This window comes from Tachypleus tridentatus, chromosome 5 (assembly GCF_004210375.1).
Source record: "Tachypleus tridentatus isolate NWPU-2018 chromosome 5, ASM421037v1, whole genome shotgun sequence".
NCBI classification, from domain to species: Eukaryota; Metazoa; Arthropoda; class Merostomata; order Xiphosura; family Limulidae; genus Tachypleus; species Tachypleus tridentatus.
In genome coordinates, this window is record NC_134829.1 from 39,541,061 (window position 1) to 39,559,823 (window position 18,763).

An 18,763-nucleotide genomic window follows, 5' to 3' on the forward strand; every position below is an offset into this window, starting at 1 on the left:
AATTTGTATAAGATTCTCGGGAATAAGAATCAACAATATTTGTTTCACGAAAACACTAGCGGGATTCCAACATTGTTGACGTTTGAGAATCTTGCTTTAAACTATATAAACCAACGCGCCAAGAGACAGATTATTATTGATCAGCTACAGTCGGTATACTATGAGCCTCGCAAGCTATAACTGTGATTATCCTTTAATATTTGGAAAACTACAGAGTCTGACCAGGACGTTTTATAGATTTTTGAACATTATAAACCACTGAACTTCAGTAAATTAACTTCGGACGTTAGTATTTCTACGAGAACATTAAATATTGCCGTCAGTGAAAATTGACAGGTGCTTCAAGCTAGCTAGTCTTCAAAAGAAGTGTACAGGTGCATCAAAAAAAATTAATTTGGCTTTCGTGAACATCGATAAAAGGCTTAGTTCCAGATCAGATATAAGAATCAGTATTGTTTGTAAGTTTGTAAAAATGTTGTATATAAACCATCATTTGTAATAACCGTCATATGTAATAAATTGTATTGTTTTTTTGTTGTTTGTATATTGAAATATTTGTGTTTTTGTGTTAAGAAAGAAATTTAGTGCATCAATCTTGTTGGCAAATATCATAAATTTGATAAATTAACTTTTAAATTAAAACCTACGGCTATTTGAAAGCGTAATACGTAACATAATAAATCGGAGACTTGTCCGTTGTTGTTTTGAAGTAAGCACAAAGCTACACAAGGGGCAATCTGTGCTTTACCCACCACGGGTATCGAAACCTGGTTTTTAGCGTTGTAAATCAGCATACATGCCGCTGAGCCACTGTGGGGCAGACTTGGCCGAGTTAAGTTATAGTAAGTAACACAGTGTATTCTTTTCACCGTATTTCAATTTATTTTTACCGGGATTTAGGCCTTAAAACCAGGGAACTTCGTATTCGTGTGACTTCTTCCTCCCTCCCGTACTATGGTTTAAATTTTCAGTTGAATATAAATGTTAATACGACATGAGGGTCCGAGTAAACCACACTCACTCTGACTATTTGTATTCTTGTGCTGTGTATACCATCTCTTATATGCTGTACATAGCGAAAGGCTCAGCATATAATAACACCCCTCATTAGTTCTGGGTCAGGTGGCTAATGCCTTAGATTCGTAATCTGAGGGTCGCGGGTTCAAATCTCCGTAATACCAAACATGCTCGTCCTTTCAGTCATGGGGGCGTTATAATGTTACAGTCAATCCCACGATTTGTTGGTAAAAGAGTTGCCCAAGAGTTGGCAGTGTGTGGTGATGACTAGCTGGCTTTCCTCTAGACTCACACTGCTAAATTAGGAAAGGCTAGCGCAGATAGCCCTCGTGTAGCTTTGCACCAGTTTTTAAACAAAACAAAACAAACATTGGTTCTAAAACTGAGCGAGAATACTTTGCATGAAAAAACCCCTTCCAGCCTAGCCTAAATCTAATGTGATTTGTTTCAGTCTAATATTCGGTGTCATCATTATATCCTTTTTTCATAAAATATATGTTAACTGGGGAGAAGTGCTTATGCCTACTTCCATCACGTTCACAGGAGATGTTTTTTTTGCCAATTTTTCACGATTTAATCTAGAAAATTACACAAGAGTCTATCGGTGATAGTTTGCATAATTGCGCAGTTGTGCATGAAGTTTTACAATGGAGTGCGGGGCACTTTATGTGCAAAGTAAGGAGAGATTTTTTATCGATGGACATGCATATTGTATGAAAGGACGTATACAAGTTCTGTATATTTGAATTATATTATCTGACGAGGTTTCATTTTCTTTCCGTCAGACTCTTTGCATAATTTGTACATTTCCAAATGTTTGTCAGTATATTATTAATGTCATTTAACCCGCGTTAAGTTAGAGTTGTGAGTTATTCCGATATACTTTTCTGATGTCGTGGTCTGGAGAAATGTTCTCTTTATGTATAGTTTTGGTTGGTCAGTTTTATGTCTTGTCTGTTTTGTAAATACTGCTAAAAAGAGTTATAGGTAAATTTAGTTTCATTCGATATTTTTAATAATATTCTACAGTATTATTTCATTGTGGTTGCTGTGAAAAGAGCGGGAGTACTGTTTCAGACAACAACAACATCCGCAAATTGTGATTGAGTACTCTGAGTTAGGGTCTTTTACTCACATACATGGTGAGTAAGAGAGGGCAAGCTAACCTCCTTTAAAAAACGTCTGCTTGTGGGTGGAGTAAATAAATACGAGAAGGTTTCCCTAATATTTATTTTACATTTTTTGTTTTCTAGAAAGTTGAAAAGCCTGCGCATAATCCCACGCGGTAGTTCCATTTGTGAGGACCGGCACGGCCAGGTGATTAAGGCACTCGACTCGTAATCTGAGAGTTGCGGGTTCTAATCCTCGTCACCCCAAACATGCTCGCCCTTTCAGCCATGGGGGCGTTGTAATATTACGGTCAATCCCACTATTCGTTGGTAAAAGAGTAACCCATGAGTTGGCGGTGGGTGGTGATGACTAGCTGCCTTCCCTCTAGTCTTACACTGCTAAATTAGGGACGACTAGCGCAGATAGCCCTCGAGTAGCTTTGCGCGAAATTCAAAATACAAATTCATAATTCAGAAACGTAGTAAAATCGTCTTAGCATGAAGCTCAGTTGAACAGTACACATTATTATATATTATTGTCTTAAGTAGAATATTTATATTTAGCCGCTCAGAATGCTAAAAAGTAATAAAATCACATATATATGAAAATAAATGTTCCATGTAATCTTAGCGTGATTAAACAATTATATCAAACACCTACGCACATTTCGTACTTGTTTCACAGACGTGTTGGGTCTGATCCTTCTGACAGTTGTTACTGAGATATCTATTTTTCCTTTTCAGATGAATGTGACGAAAACTGGTCACGGTTATCTTAAACGGAGAAGAATCTGAGCTATTGTTTGTTGAGCAAACAATTTCTGAAAACAAGGTACGTTTTTATAAAAGTTAAAACATCTTTGTTAACATTTGTTTTTTTATTAATTACGCACAAAGCTACTCGAGGGCTATCTGTGCTAGCCGTCCCTAATTTAGCAGTGTAAGACTAGAGGGAAGGCAGCTAGTCATCACCACCCACCGCCAACTCTTGGGGTACTCTTTTACCAACGAATAGTGAAATTGACCGTCACATTATAACGCTCCCACGGCTGGGAGGGCGAGCATGTTTGACGCGACGGGGACGCGAACCCGTGACCCTCAGATTACGAGTCGCACACCTTAACACTCATGGCCGTGCCGGGGCCCTTTGTTAATATAGACACTCTGTGTAATCCAACACTTCATTACCAGGAGTTATGTTTATTTATAAGAAGCTTGTGTTATGAAAGCTAAAGTTTTATATAGTATGAGATAAAACAAGTAATTGTGGCTTTTAATGGTTCTTTTTAATTGTATTTAAAGAAAACAACAACACTATGCTCAGTAAGGCTTATCTATATTATTCAAGTCCTACTATGGAGCGATACTAGAATAACCTTGCGAAACGTAGTGTTTTTAACACCCTGTCTGCGACTTAGGGTGACGCGTGTAACAGTTAATTCCAAAACAAAGCTTTTCAGTTTCGATGTGGTTTTGCTCTAAGAAAAAAACAACACACTATCTCTCTCTCTCATTTTTTTTTTAAACTTGCGGTGGCTTGTATTTAAATTACCCACGAGCGGGGTCGAATTTTCAATATTTTTTTCTAGGCCGTGAGAGAGTAAAACCCATAACTCAATTAAAATTTTCACACAAAGCACTGTAGTGGCCATATATAGGTAATACCCTATGTTATAAAAATATGTTTTCTTCGCCGGTTTTCGAGAATTATGTCAACACAGATAGCCGAGAAAGGCTCAACAAATCTTATGTGGTTAACAAGTGTGATCTTCCTGAGAATAAACACTTTTACACAAGAAAAACATAGTTTAAAGAATCCCTTAAACTACATATTTTCATGGCCGAATATTATTGAGAATGAAATCTTTAGTGGTAAAGTGTGTGGGTGTTTAGACTAAAGCATTGAACCCTTTATAATGATAATTAGTTTTTGTTTTGACTTAAATACGTGAAGCTAACCCTATTTCCAGAATTAGGACTCATTGACTAGCAGAGTAGGTGTTAAAAATAAAATATTAAATACGTTTTTAAAACATAATTACTTGTTTAATCGTAACTAAAACTTTAATAAACAAAATATTTCGTAATTATTGTACCAGTATAAACTATTTGTTCACTAGTTGGATTTACAATACTCCGACACCTGCTGCAACAATATATATAATATATATTGTAACAAGCTCGAAGATGTTAAGCGGAAATCAACACAAAGGGTTATCTGTGCTCTCCCCACGAAGAGCATCGAAGCCCTGTTTCCAGCAGTCTAAGTCCGTAGACGTCCCGGGGTGCCATCAGGGCGGGGGGAAGTACTGTAATATACATTTGTGGCTTTGTCTGTATTATTCATTTCTAAGGGGGGTCGGGAGATGGCCCACTGGTTAGCTTGTCCAGATTGTCAATCCGACGGTTCCATAATTCGCGTCCCGTTGCTATAAAAGACCACGATCCGCTTATTTTGGATCCGTGGATGCGATATAAAGGTAACAATCAAATCCTACCATTCAGTCAGGCAAGAAAAATCCAAAAATTGCCGATGAATACTGTTGATCAGCCGCTTTTATTCTAATCTATCAAAATTAGGGACGGTTAAGCACAGGTAGTTAGATAGCTTTTTAATTAACTTTCAGTAAATATTCTAAAACAAACAAACTTTTCTAAGCGTGAGGATCTAGGGCTAAGATTCGGGATTCAGTCACCGCTGGTAACACACTTTCAAAGTTAAAATTAATAACAACTGTTGGATTATTGACACAGTATTCGCAGAGAGTGAAAGGCAGAGAAGTAAAAAAGACCTGATAAACATTTCCAGAAAAACGACCAGTCTGCTTCTGCACATTAAACTCTACGAAAGTACGGAAAGAATAGAATAAAACTTTTTTTTTTTAATTTTCTTACACTACTAAATTAGGGACGGCTAGTCATCACCACCCACCGCCAACTCGGGAGCTACTCTTTTACCAACGAATAGTAGGATTGACCGTCACATTATAACGCCCCCATGGCTGAAAGAGCGAGCATGTTTGGTGCGAGGGGGATTCGAACCTGCGCCCCTCAGATTACGAGTCGAACGCCTTAACCCCGTTGCCCTGCCGGGTCAGAACAAAAACATCTTCCAAAAATGAATTATTTTCCTGTTTATATGTTTTATCTGTACAATTATAATGCGAATGTTTCACGGTATTATTTGACGTCAGACTATAAAGGATAATATGATAAAAGTTTGAAACACAAACAAAATACACGTAAAATTACACCATGCGAAAGTAAATATACATGTTGCTTTGTCGAGTAACGGTTTTATTTCAAAAATGAAACATCGAATTGACATTGTTTAAGAACAAAAATGCCCGGCATGGCCAGGTGGTTAAAGCACTCAACTCTTAACTCGAGAGTCGCGGGTTCGAATCCCCCTCACACCAAACATGCTCGCCCTTTCAGCCATGGGGGCGTTATAAAGTGACGGTCGTTAGTAAAAGGGTAGCTCAAGAGCTGGCGGTGGGTGGTGATGATTAGCTGCCTTTATTCTAGTCTTACACTGCTAAATCAGAGATGACTAGCGCGGATAGTCCTCGTGTAGCATCACGCGAAATTTAAACCAAACTAAACAACAATAAAAAAATTATACAACAACGTGTTGTCTTTGTCAACTCTTAAGATATCTATCGGCAAATTTGCAATGCATTTCAGACGTTTAAAAATTGAAATTATTCTTTATAACCACTTACTAATTTTTTTAAAACTATTTCAAGTTCATTTTATTCTCAAAGCTTTGTTTGTTTGTTTTGAAATTCGCGCAAAGCTACATGAGGGCTATCTGCGCTAACCGTCCCTAATTTGGCAGTGTAAGACTAGAGGGAAGGCAGCTAGTCATCACCACTCACCGCCAGCTCTTGGGCTACTATTTTATTAGTGAATAGTGGGATTGACCGTCATGTTATAACGCCCCCACGGCTGAAAGGGCGAGCATGTTTGGTACGATGGGGATTCGAAACCACAACCCTCGGATTACGAGTCGAACGCCTTAGCCCACCTGGCCATACCGGGCACTGTTTCGTTGGAGTTTCAAAATTTGTAAAACACACTTTAATTGCTAGAAGTAACCGTCATAAGTCACCATTAAACATTTACAGAATAACAATGTTTTAGTCTTAATGCAAGTAGAGAAGTCGACAATAAAGATAAATGAAAATGGTTCGAAATAAATAAGTACACAATTTATATAAATTATGCACACCGGTTATAATATTCTCATTATTTACACAGCATATGGATAAATATGTCATACAATAAGCCTTTCCACAGCCTTAAGGAAAATTACAACTTTCATATCTTTTGTTCCTCTTTGTAAAATTGCTGTTTACAGAAATTCAGCTTTTTTAGTACTAACGAAATAATTTCCACCCACAGTGCACATCTTTATCCAAGATACAATAGTTCATGTTTTGGCATTAATTATGATGACTTTATGGAGTACAATGTTAGACAATCTGTGTAGGAGTAAACATTCTAAAACTGTTTTACAATTGTGATATTTATCTAATACTAGAATGTATTTCGTACACGAAAAAGTGTCACAAAGTACTTATCTAACATACAGAATGTCCCAGAGGTCTGGACCTATTGGAAAAAAATACATAATTTATTCATTATTTAAATTGCGTGCCATAAACAGCCACACAAACGCATTTGTGCTGTGCCACAAGGGTATTTTATTTCCGAAATCACGTAATCTGTTATTAGAAATTTATTTGTTTTAACTTGAAGCAAATAATTGTCTATTTTCCGTAAGGGTACAAACTTCTGCAACACTCTAAACGTTTAGTACATTAAAGCTTTATACTGATTTGGTTTGTTTGTTTTTGAATTTCGCACGTAGCTACTCGAGGGCTATCTGCGCTAGCCGTCCCTAAATTTAGCAGTGTAAGACAAGAGGGAAGGCAGCTAGTCATTACCACCCACCGCCAACACTTTGGCTACTCTTTTACCAACGAATAGTGGGATTGACCGTCACATTATAACGCCCTCACGGCTGAAAGAGCGAACTTGTTTGGTGCGACCGGGATTCGAACCCTCGACCCTCGGATTAGGAATCGAACACACTTGGCCATGCCAGGTCCTACTAATTTGGTAAATAACTTTGGATTTTTAGATGTTAATGTTTTATCAGCGATTGTTCTCCAGTGGCTCAGTGGTAAGACTGGAGGTTTATAACCATAAAAATCAGGTTTCGATAAGAGCACAGATAGCGCATTGTTATTGAGCAAACAAACATAAATCATCTTAGAAACTGTTAATCGTTGACAAATCTTGCAAGTTTCCTTTTATTCATCATCTGCACTATTTTTTAACTGAAATAAGGCAGTTTTCTTGCGATAAGTTTTTTCTACATTTCTGCATTGTATTTTAAAACACCACGAAATTATGATATTCTGTGTATATATATAAGAAATTTAATGATTTCTTGGCAATACAAAAATCTAGCTTTTTGTTCTTTTATACTCCAACGTTGTTACATACTTTAAATAGCTTAGGGTTGCGTAAAATCTTTGATGAAAAGATGATTCAAAGGTTATAACTGCGTTCTGCATGTACAGCGTTAAACTGACATTGGCAGCTCGCCACAAGCATAACTGCGTGCTTGTCTGAAACCAAAACATTTTTATAACCTTCTTTCAAATGATAATACCTCCTTTCTTCAATAAAACCCCACGCAACTAAACAAACTAAAACTGAGCACCCAGCTGTCTAACGTCTTATACAAAAATGATGGTACACGTTGTGCATATTTGTTCAGAACATTCTTTCGTTAACAGCAGTCAAATTTATTCGTTAAAAACCTCAACAAAAGAACGTAAGGTTTAATTATTTACCGTAGATATAAATTTAAGGGTACAGGGTAGCTCTAAAAATATTCGATATCCCCTCATTTCTGCGAGGATATAATAGTGTTCTTCAGTGTCTTAACTGAGCTATTTGTTTTGATGTATTAATTATAATTAAGTCAATATTTAAATAGAAGCTTAGAAAAATATGATTCGGCGTGAAACAAAGTTCGCCAGGACAGTTAAGACACTCGAATCGTAATCTGAAGGTCGCGGGTTCGAGACTTCGTCACACCAAACATGCTCGCCCTTTCAGCCGTGGAGACGTTATAATGTAACGATCAATCCAACTATTAGTTGGTAAAAGAGTAGCCCAAGAGTTGGCGGTGGGTGGTGATCACTAGCTACCTTCCTACTAGCATTTCCCTGCTAAATTAGGAACGGCTAGAGCAGATAGTGCTCGTGTAGCTTTGCACGAAATTCAAAAACAAACAATAAAATATTTTTACCAGTTTTCAAAAGCTACAGTGGTGCCTGTACAAACTATTTTGAAAACAAAAACACTCGTTGAGTCATTTGGTAACACGTATAATAAATTTTAGCTATGTATACCAATTCGTATTCAATAGAAAAATTCAGAAAACTGTACAGAAAATACCATATGATCAGTTCGTTTTTTACACTGTACTGTTTTACGCTTGAAACGGTGTGTAGGAGATCTTTCAGAATTTTGAAACATGATCAGTTATTATTCAATTTCAAGAAGTTATTCAACTTTGAAATGGATAGGCGCGTGTCCTAGTGGAAGCGTGCCGGACTGTGTAATTATGAGGTTCAATAGTCCATGATCCGTTGCTCTAAAACAGAACCCCTTTGCGTGTGTATGTATTTTCTTATAGCAAAGCCATATCGGGATACCTGCTGAGTCTACCGAGTGGAATCGAACCCCTCATTTTAGCGTTGTAAATCCGTAGTATTATCGCTGTACTATCGGGGAACAAAACTAAAAGTATGGGAAATATTTGTGGTATTGCCCAGGTTCGAACCTGGCAACGCAGTTCGGAAATCTACAGTATTACCACAGGGCCATCCAACATTTCCTGCCAGAAATTATAAACTAAACGCTATAACCTAGTATATCAATACACCTTTATCCAGCTGTTTGCAGCTGTCGGTAAGTTATAAGGATGGTACTTAAACGTCACAATTCGCTGAGTGCTGTTCATTACATGCTTTCCTATAGTGTATCAGCTCAACTAGTGCAGATAAGGTTTACGCGAATATCCGATATAAACAAACACTCTGAAACAAACAATCCTGAAGTTCGTTAGTAAAAAAGAGTAGCCCAATAGTTGTAGGTGGGTGGCGATAAATAGTTTTACACTGCTAAATTAGGGACGGCTAGCGTAGATTGTCCTCGTGTAGCTTTGTGCGAAAGAAAAAAACAACAAAAACAAACAATTCTGGAGCTTTAAGAATAAGAATTTAAAAGCGTTATTTTAGCTTATTTTATTTATATATTTGGGGTTTGGCATGACTGACTGGTTAGAGTGCTCGAACTGTAAATCTGAGGACTCCTATTTCATATCCCACTGTCACAAAGACGCGTTCCGCACTTTGATAACGTTAATGTACTATGATTGTTTGTTTTTGAATTTCGCACAAAGCTACTCGAGAGCTATCTGTGCTAGCCGTCCCTAATTTAGCAGTGTAAGACTAGAGGGAAGGCAGCTAGTCATCACCACCCACTGCCAACGCTTTGGGCTACTCTCTTACCAACGAATAGTGGGATTGACCGTAACATTATAACGCCCCCACGGCTGGGAGGGCGAGCATGCTTGGCACGACGTGGATTCGAACCCGCGACCCTCAGATTACGAGTCGCACGCCTTAACGCGCTTGGCCATGCCAGGCTCCTAACTTGCTATGAAAGCGATGGTCATGTCCCAATGTTAAACAATAATGGTCCAAGATTTAGAGCGGTACTATTCCATCTAGTTTATCGTTTCAAAATTAGGGAAGCCACTATGAGCAGATTTTGTGTTTCTAGCTCCCTTCAGGATCGTGGAAGCGCCATTTCTTAAAAGGTGTCCGTATTTTCACCTGCAAGCTACTGTATCCAATGTAACTCACACTGCTCAGAAATTACAGACAGATGGTTCTAATTGGGTTTGTTTTCAGGTACGGTCCTCTCTTAGGGTATCTGTTCTCTATTAATCTACGTTTTGAGTGTGAATTTATTTGTTTACAAACTCCACCTACATTTTTGGAGCTAGCAGAACAAAACTTGCCTTTGGAATTCAGGGTGTTCCTGGATTGTCCTTGTCTATACATCTTGTTACCCCCTACCAAATGATTTTAAAACGCAGTCGGCAGATCACCCGACTATGACGAGGGTTTAGGAGTATGTCTTTAGGATCGCTAAGCCCGAACCTGACATCGTATGTTATGTTCTTGACCTCCTCTGTCATAGGGCGCCATGTTTGAAACTCGGTTCATTCCTCACTCACAGGTTAGCAAAGCGTACCTACTCAGGCACCATGGGCCAGAGTACTAAAGTGAGGGTGGTTCGTACTTGCCTTGGGAGAGTTTGTTTGTTTGTAGTTAAGTGCAAAGCAATACAATGATCTATCTGTGCTGTGCCCACCACGGGTATCAAAACTTCGGACATATTAATGTGCTCCTTGAGTGTGCAATTAAAGATGATGTACAAGATTGATCGGTACATTGAAACATCTACGAATAATTAGGTACCATTGAACCCCACAGCGGAGAAATGAACCTTATACTAGTATCAACAGTTTGTGCATGAATTTATTTCGTTACTAAATAAAGTATTTGTAATGTTAAAGTATTCCGAAGATAGGATTATCAAAAACGAATACTCAAGTGGGGTTACACATAAGTCTATCTAAGAAATAATAAACCCAGGGTTAATTACTTTAATAAGAATACTTATGATGTTAACCAAATTTCATAAAATTGGTGGAACGTAATACGATTAGGGCTAAAATTACATTTGTAAGCACACTTGTCCTGTTTTTTTTTTTTTAGACAGACATCGAGCTCAACTTAATGGAATTTAATGCTGATGCCTATGTGGTTGTATACTCTGTAACCAACAGAGCCAGTTTTCATAAAGCCAGAACCATCTTAAACCAGATTAAAAGTCTAGAAGATGTGGACAGAAAAGCCGTGATTTTAGTTGGAAATAAAACAGACTTAGCCCGGTTAAGAATGGTTAGCACTGAGGGTAAGTAGATGTAATTCGACTTTTCTAATATTGTTTTCGATCATTTCTGGTTACGTATGAGCACACTGTTATACATTTAATATCAGAAAGTTAAATGACAGACATTTCTATATTAAAGTGGTAACCCAGATAAGCTTTATTTACTAGGGATCACCTGGAAATTTTCATTAAAGACCTCTAATATTGTCTTTGTAGTATAATAGTATCAGGCCTACTGATTTACCTCACTGCATAAAATCACAATAGCAAATAACAGGAGGAACGAAAACACATTCTTTACGGAATTGAACTGAATTTCCAACTCTGAGATCCTGGTCGCACCAAACATGCCTCTCCTTTCAGCCGTGGGGCGTTATAATGTAACGGTCAATCCCACTATTCTTGAGTAAAAGAGTAGCCCAAGGGTTGGCGGTGGGTGGTGATGACTAGCTGCCTTCTTTCTAGTCTTACACTGCTAAATTAGGAACGGCTAGCACAGATGGCCCTCGTGTAGCTTTGCGCGAAATTCAAAACAAACAGTCATCAACAACATCTAAGTGGTCTGACCCTTGACAATGAGTAATTTGGCCACTAATAAGTAAGCTGCATACCTTAATGAGTAGAAGTGAAAATATTCAAAGCATTTAGGTGAACAAGGAATATTTACCTGTCTGAGCAAGAACAAAACCTATAATTTTTATAATACTGTATTTTCGAGAGTGGTACAACGACATTTTGTAACACCTCTAATATTACCTTCCGAAATAGGAAAACATTGTCCTGTAAAACCACAGAAGTATTTTGAATCTTATAGAAATTAAAAGTAATTTCAGATGAAAAGAGTGTTGGAGCATCATCAAATTTTTATTTTATGATAACGATTGGCGTTTTTTTTTTTTAAATCAGCCGATCTCAGCATGAAACACAAAATATTATGCTACTCCAGTGTAATTTTCTTATATTATATAAGACCAAGTGCCATATAGTGGTTATTGTGCCAGACTGGGAAGCTGAGGTTCTGTGGTCCACACTTTTGAGTCATTGGGTGCATTATACGGGTGACAATCAAATCCCATTATTTGTTAAGACAAGAACAGCTCAAGAGATGTTGTTGACTAATTTTTTTCTTTTGTCCTTTCCCTGATGAATCTGTGGTAAAATTACGAACTTACAATGTTAAACTTCGGTACAAGATTTTCAGCGTCGAGCAGAGTGCAGACGACCCACTGTGTTGCTAAAAAAACAACAACAAGAACCCTCTAGCTGCTATTTAAAAATTAAGATTGCCAAGTGCAAACAACCTTCGTGTAGCAATGCGCAAAATATAACAAATTAATTAGAAAGTGGTAAAAAGAACAATAACTGGAACTATAGAAAATGTATCTAAAGTACTAAATGTAGTTAATTTGAAGTTTTACCTGATAGTGTGTTACTCGTAGGCCCGGCATGGCCAAGCGTGTTAAGGCTCCCGTCGCGCCAAAATTCTCTCCCTTTCAGCCGTGGGGGCGTTATAATGTGATGGTCAATCTCACTATTCGCTGGTAAAAGAGTAGCCCTAGAGTTGGCGGTGGGTGGTGATGTTTATCTGCCTTCCCTCTTGTCTTATATTGCTAGATTAGGGACGGGTAGCACAGATAGTCCTCGTGTAACTTTACTTTAAACTAGCCTTCCTTAACGAATTTACCTTATGAAAACATATGTTCAGATCTTTATTCGGTGTGTGTAGAATCACTAGACTTGATATTTAACTAGGTAATAAGATAAGATAGCCAATTAGCTATCTTCTATAAGTTTCGCGTACTTTTGTTTCAGCTGGCAGATCTTTGGCTACGTATCAGCAGTGCAAATTTATTGAAACATCAGCAGGCATCAATCATCATGTTGACGAACTGCTGGTAGGAATCCTCAGTCAAATTCGACTGAAACGCTCTCATGCGGACAGACCAGTTAAGAAACGGAACTCTGTGAGTTTGGACAAGATGTTCACAGCAGCTAGCTCCATCAAGAATAAAGGCAGAATCAAGCAGTTATTTGGAAAAGCCTACCGTAAGTCCAAGTCATGTGTAAATTTGCAGGTTATTTAATTCATGACCAATCAACCAACCGGAAATTACGTCATACAGCTCTCCATATCCAACTTATCGGCCTTAGTCGTTGAATATTACTTCTTATTTCGCTAACAAATAGTTTGAAGATTAGTAACCAATGAAAGACAAAATAATGTTTAAATAGGAGTTTTAAAAGCCGCTTGGTTGTTACTATTTAATTAAATGTGAAAAGATGGAAACTTATTTGTGGATGTGTGGATTCGAGATTTCAGAAGGAAAACGTTTCGTGAAAAAAAAAAAGAAGAAGAGGGGGGAGCATATAACTATTTCGTAAAATACCAATAGTTTATTTATAATGTAAACTACTTCCACAAGTTTTTGTTTTTTAATTCTATTAAAATGAAAGCTTTTTCCTTTTAAAATAAACGACAAAACTGCGGAAACGAAAACATATATTTCTAATGAATCATTAATCATAAGTGATTCTTTTTTTTTTGTCTTAGGGGTCAACCTAGTGAATTTTTTCTGTTTGCGTTTAGTTCTAAATCACACATATGTATATTATGTTTCTTACGTTCATTGTACAAACCGAAAGTCACCGAAAGGAAAGGAAAAATATCTACTGAAACGTGCCTGTACTTGAATATATTTGTGATTTTTATCTGAGAGTCTGTTTTATTGTTAGGTATGTAATTGTTGAAATTTGCTGGCATACGTCATTATTTGAAAAACTGGAACATACACAGTTATATTACTACTGAAGTCATTGTAGAATTTGTTAGTTTTGTCATTGTTTCAAAACTGTTAACTATGCACGTCTGATAGATTATTGGTTTTTATTTTTGAGTGTCATTGTTGAGATGTTTTTAATTACGCTATTATTTGGAAAATTTAAAAACCTGCTTTAAAATTTAAAACGGGTCTCGAAACCCCAAGTCGTATTTCGATATTTATTATCCTGCTTTGTATACACTCTTCTACTTTAAACACATACATAAACAATTCGACGTGTTTCTCCGCCTTCCAATTTATAAAAAAGAATGTTTGATTCAGATAAAAATATAATTTATCGTAAGCCAATTCATCAGTACAACGCGCCAAGTTCTTTTGTCATTATGTTATTAGGTATATCCTCGTCAATAGTCCTGATGGTGGTGAATTTTATAATCACCAAGACGTTAAAATACGAAAAAAAAAAAAGGTACCCAAACAGTGGATATTAATACGAATGATCATAATAAAAAATAAAAGTACAATTTCTTGCTCACATTACTGAAATCGCATAGAAATACAGAACCATTGTAGGTGAGTAAAAGATATCTCAGAATTAAAAAAAAATTAACTTATAGCCCTATCTGCTTTCTGATAAAACAAAATTGTGCTAGCCCTATCTGCTTTCTGGTAAAACAAAATTGTGCTTGGTCTCGAGTACAAAATAAAATTTAAAAATTACTCATTTTTTTCTTTGTGTAGAAAATATATATAAACAGATATGTTCCAAGTAATAACTTATAAAATTTTAAACACTATACAACTATAGAAACTTTGTGCAAAATTATCACTATCTTCACTATAAAAGTGGGTAATAAAGACAGGTAAAAAAAAAATTGGAAACTACTTTGGAAACTAGTATCGATGACAGCTAAGTTGAGCAAATACAATATATAATAAATAAATTAGGTATATTCCGAAAACTGTTTCATCTAAGTTTAAGGAAGGTTCAGTTCACTTTCATCAAGGGGAATGATTGGTTTATACCAATTTAGTAGTCACCACTCATCAGTAACCCTGGACACAAGTTAACCAAAGGAAGAGGTAAGCTGGACCTCTATCATAGTGGAAAGTATCAAACTTATCGTTCGTGTGCATGGGCGTTATTGTCACTACGAGAGAAACCTACACATACACAAAACATTTAGAACTATAGAATACGAACTATTAATTCATAGCAGGGTTTAAGCATGTGTTTGATAATAAAGCGAAATGTTGGAATTTGTCGTTTTGTTCCATTTCTAAACTACGTTTTTTCTCTTACCTGCATGTGTAACTTTTTTTTTCACCCATGTCTTTATTACAGTCACTGCTATACAACATTTCATACGATATTGGGTTAAAATCATTAAACCAACTTTTTAATAAATTTCCCAAGCAAAAGAGATTCAATGATTAGATAACACATACGTAACATAAATTTTGTTCCTAGATAGTATATGTTATTTCTTAATTGCTTATGTTGTAAAAATACAAAAAATGACTATTATTCCCTTCAAACTTTGCTTTTGTGACCTGGATAATGAAATTTAGAAATTAAACCTATTTTCTGTGTAAAAACGGGTAAATTTGCACATTTTCATTTACATAAAGTCTGAATACAACAACATGTGAATCAATATTTACATGTATTTATACTAAAGTTATACAATAATGTTTAGAAGCGAGTCGTTTTTCGAGATTTGCGACTGTAATGTAAATCACTTTCACGTATTAGCCCCCCAAATACAGTCTCCCATCATGTTTTCGTTATACGCTCCCAGGTTACAAAAGCAAAGTTTGAAGATAAAAATAAGTCTTTTTCCATTTACTTTTGGCCTAAGCAACCAAGAAATAACACTTTCTGCCAAAGAACAAGTAAAACTTTTGTTATATTGTGTAATATTTAAAAAAAAGTTAATATAATTCTGTCGTATTTAACAAAATATTAGTTACTGTAGCGATAATTTGCAAAATATCAGACGTTTTTTTAGATAAATATTAAAATATTTTCTATTTTTTCTTATTAATTATTTTAGACAGAACTAATTATCAGATTTTATCTAAATTAGATGGATTTAAATTTTTATCGATGTAACGACATATTTTTAGATCGAATTAATCTTTTCATTTTATTGTAAAGTAAGAAAGTGTTTTCTCAATTGGGATAACAGATTTTTATAGCTTGGACCAAATTAGTTTTTATTGGCCTAATTACTTATATTTCTTAATTAAGCCAGTTTTTCCTTGCAAAATGGATAACAGTTTCTTTTTTCTCCATTGGAATAATTAGATTTTGCTACTTAACTTTTTCCAACGTATAAATAGAATGTATTTTGCAAGATAGATTATTTAGTCTCCAAGATCGGAGTTCAGAATTTCTATGAGATCCGTTTTTGGACATAACCGTTAGTTACGTTTTTCAACATCGGATTAACCAGAAGTTGTAATAATTAATTATTTTGTAAGAAAATGGGTTCTGCAAAATTCCACTAAGCGTATGATAGAGATTTTCTAAAACTAAATAGTTAAGTAATGTTTTTAAATTGGACTACATTTTGTTATATATTGAATTATGCTTTTTAAAGATAATCTAGTTAGCAGATGCGAACCGACTTAAAAAGTTACATTCTATAGAAGAGATTTAGTTGTTTATATTGTACTACATAATGTTTTGAGATTAGCCTTATAAAGTCTTCCTTTTTGAATTCAGTTAGGAGGATTGGTAATTCTAACTAGGTTAGCGATACTTCTAAATTGGAGTTATTACATATTTGTGTATTGTTTTTCTCATATGGAATAATTTGACTTGAAAGAAGCTAAAGTGAAAAATATATGTAATGATTAAACTCGTGAATGGAAAGGATTACACATTAGTTAATATTTACATATCGCGATATACCACAAGGATTTCAGACTTGTCCATCAACGAGGTCCAAGTTCATTATTTGGTGATTCGTAACATTAATGACACTTTACGCAATACACTATATCTAAATTGCCAGGTTAGAGATCTTTATGGTTAAGGTGCAGCTATCTTTTATTTAGAACAGCCGACCATAGTAAATGCATTGACAAAATTCACTTTAATTAAAAAAAAATACAAAACAACGATGAAGATATGGAAAGGCAAACAGTTGATATCACTCGATGCTATTCACCCTGACAGCTAATGAATTAAACGACTCGAATTTTTGGATCTTTCCATAGATAGCTCGAAACGCCAACCATTACGTCATTTTGGGGCACTTTTCACTGCTGCACTGGATATTTCTAAAAACACAGTTATAACGATTATTCCACACATTATCGGCAAAGTGCGGAATTACTCGCTTATGCACGAATGAAATAGTCTATGCAGCATATCCTATAAAGGTCGTTTGTTTCACACCTACTGCTAATACTTTTATCATCACACTAAAATGTGTTACGTCAACCATCATATATTTTGATTCATTATGCAGAAAGATGGAAACAGCTAACGTATGAAAGTGGATTTCAAAAGGGCAAACAACAGGGTCATTTAATTATAAATATCTTGCTGGGACACACTGCATTGTAACAGCTGTGTATACATATTGATTAAAACAAAGTTTAGATAAGTGACATCGGGTATTGATGTCAATTTTATTACAAACAGTTTTTCATTTCTTCTTGAAACATTTACTTAGAATCCTAAACACAATACAATAATATCTCTATGTTGAAAAAAACAACACAGTTCTGCTATTTGTTTTACCACTTCAGTGTACCATGTCATAATATAAAAAGGAAAACGTAGCTTAAGTGTTCATTTACATGATGAAATAAAATGAATTTTTATGACTACTAAGTAGCATAATTATTTCACATACTACAGCAGTTTCCATCATGTGTTACATACGTTATACACTGATAAGAAAAGACATTGGAATTACAAGCCTACGAAATTATTCACACATTCCTGAAAAACTCTAAGCTCTCTCTTTTAATCGTTTTAATATAACCTTAACCTGCCACGAAACTTCCAGGTTATTTTAATAAAAACTATCAACTAAAGGATGTTTCTAGAAACATATCTTTCCAGACTAGAAGTTAACAAAATTATCAACAGATGGCAATAAAAATGTAAGATACTGGTCACAAATTACAATTAACACACTTCAAAAAATATTCTAATAAATCACTAACATTTTATTAATCAAAACGAAAGCTGAACTTTTTCGAATTAAAACAATATTAACAACATGTTGCTCTTCCTCACTAAGTCCTTATAGTCGATTCTTAACAGTTTCTTAAAAATATTTTAAGTAGATTGTATCAAGTCAAAAGTTCAGTCTGTGTCAGGCTAACAAATAAAGTAAGATATTACATGATTTGAAACACTTTAAACTGTACATTATAAAGTGCCTGATAACCAGACGAGAGCTCAACGTGTCAGATGTGTTATTCTCTTTTACCGAAATGCTTTTGATACATCTAGTCCTAACTGAACGTTACTTAAAGTAAAAACTACATTAAGTTACGTACTGCTGAACACTCAAGCGAAATATACATGCTTGATTTTTGTTTGAATTTCACATAAGTTTATGAATATTGTAATTCACTCTGTCACATGTGCACTGGTAACAAAAAAATGTTAATAAAATATAGTACTTACTTCCAGTCTTATTCATATGGTTAAAGTTTAACATGCCTAGTAGTAGCCTTCAGTGTTTAACCTTGTTTTGCAGAAACTGTAGTTCCACACCTTAAGATTTAAGGATAGAACTTTTTTTTTAAACCCCTGCTTTGCCTAAGTCCACG

The 18,763-nt window shown here is 35.5% G+C and overlaps 1 protein-coding gene across 1 annotated transcript; it reads left to right on the forward strand.

Annotated features, from left to right (window-relative positions):
- Nucleotides 1–2,888: 2,888 nt before the first annotated feature.
- On the forward strand, nt 2,889–15,944 carry LOC143250977 (GTP-binding protein RAD-like). Its single transcript, XM_076502234.1, has 3 exons — nt 2,889–2,958; nt 11,003–11,201; nt 12,993–15,944. Exons 2-3 carry the CDS (start codon nt 11,024–11,026, stop codon nt 13,262–13,264), a joined length of 450 nt encoding a protein of 149 aa, XP_076358349.1. The 5' UTR covers nt 2,889–2,958; nt 11,003–11,023; the 3' UTR covers nt 13,265–15,944.
- Nucleotides 15,945–18,763: the final 2,819 nt, after the last annotated feature.

Excerpts from the sequence above, each read along its gene's own strand:
- LOC143250977 (XM_076502234.1), top strand. The coding sequence starts at position 11,024 with ATGGAATTTAATGCTGATGCCTATGTGGTTGTATACTCTGTAACCAAC. Across the intron at positions 11,202-12,992 it reads AAGAATGGTTAGCACTGAGG|CTGGCAGATCTTTGGCTACG; the intron begins GTAAGTAGATGT and ends CTTTTGTTTCAG.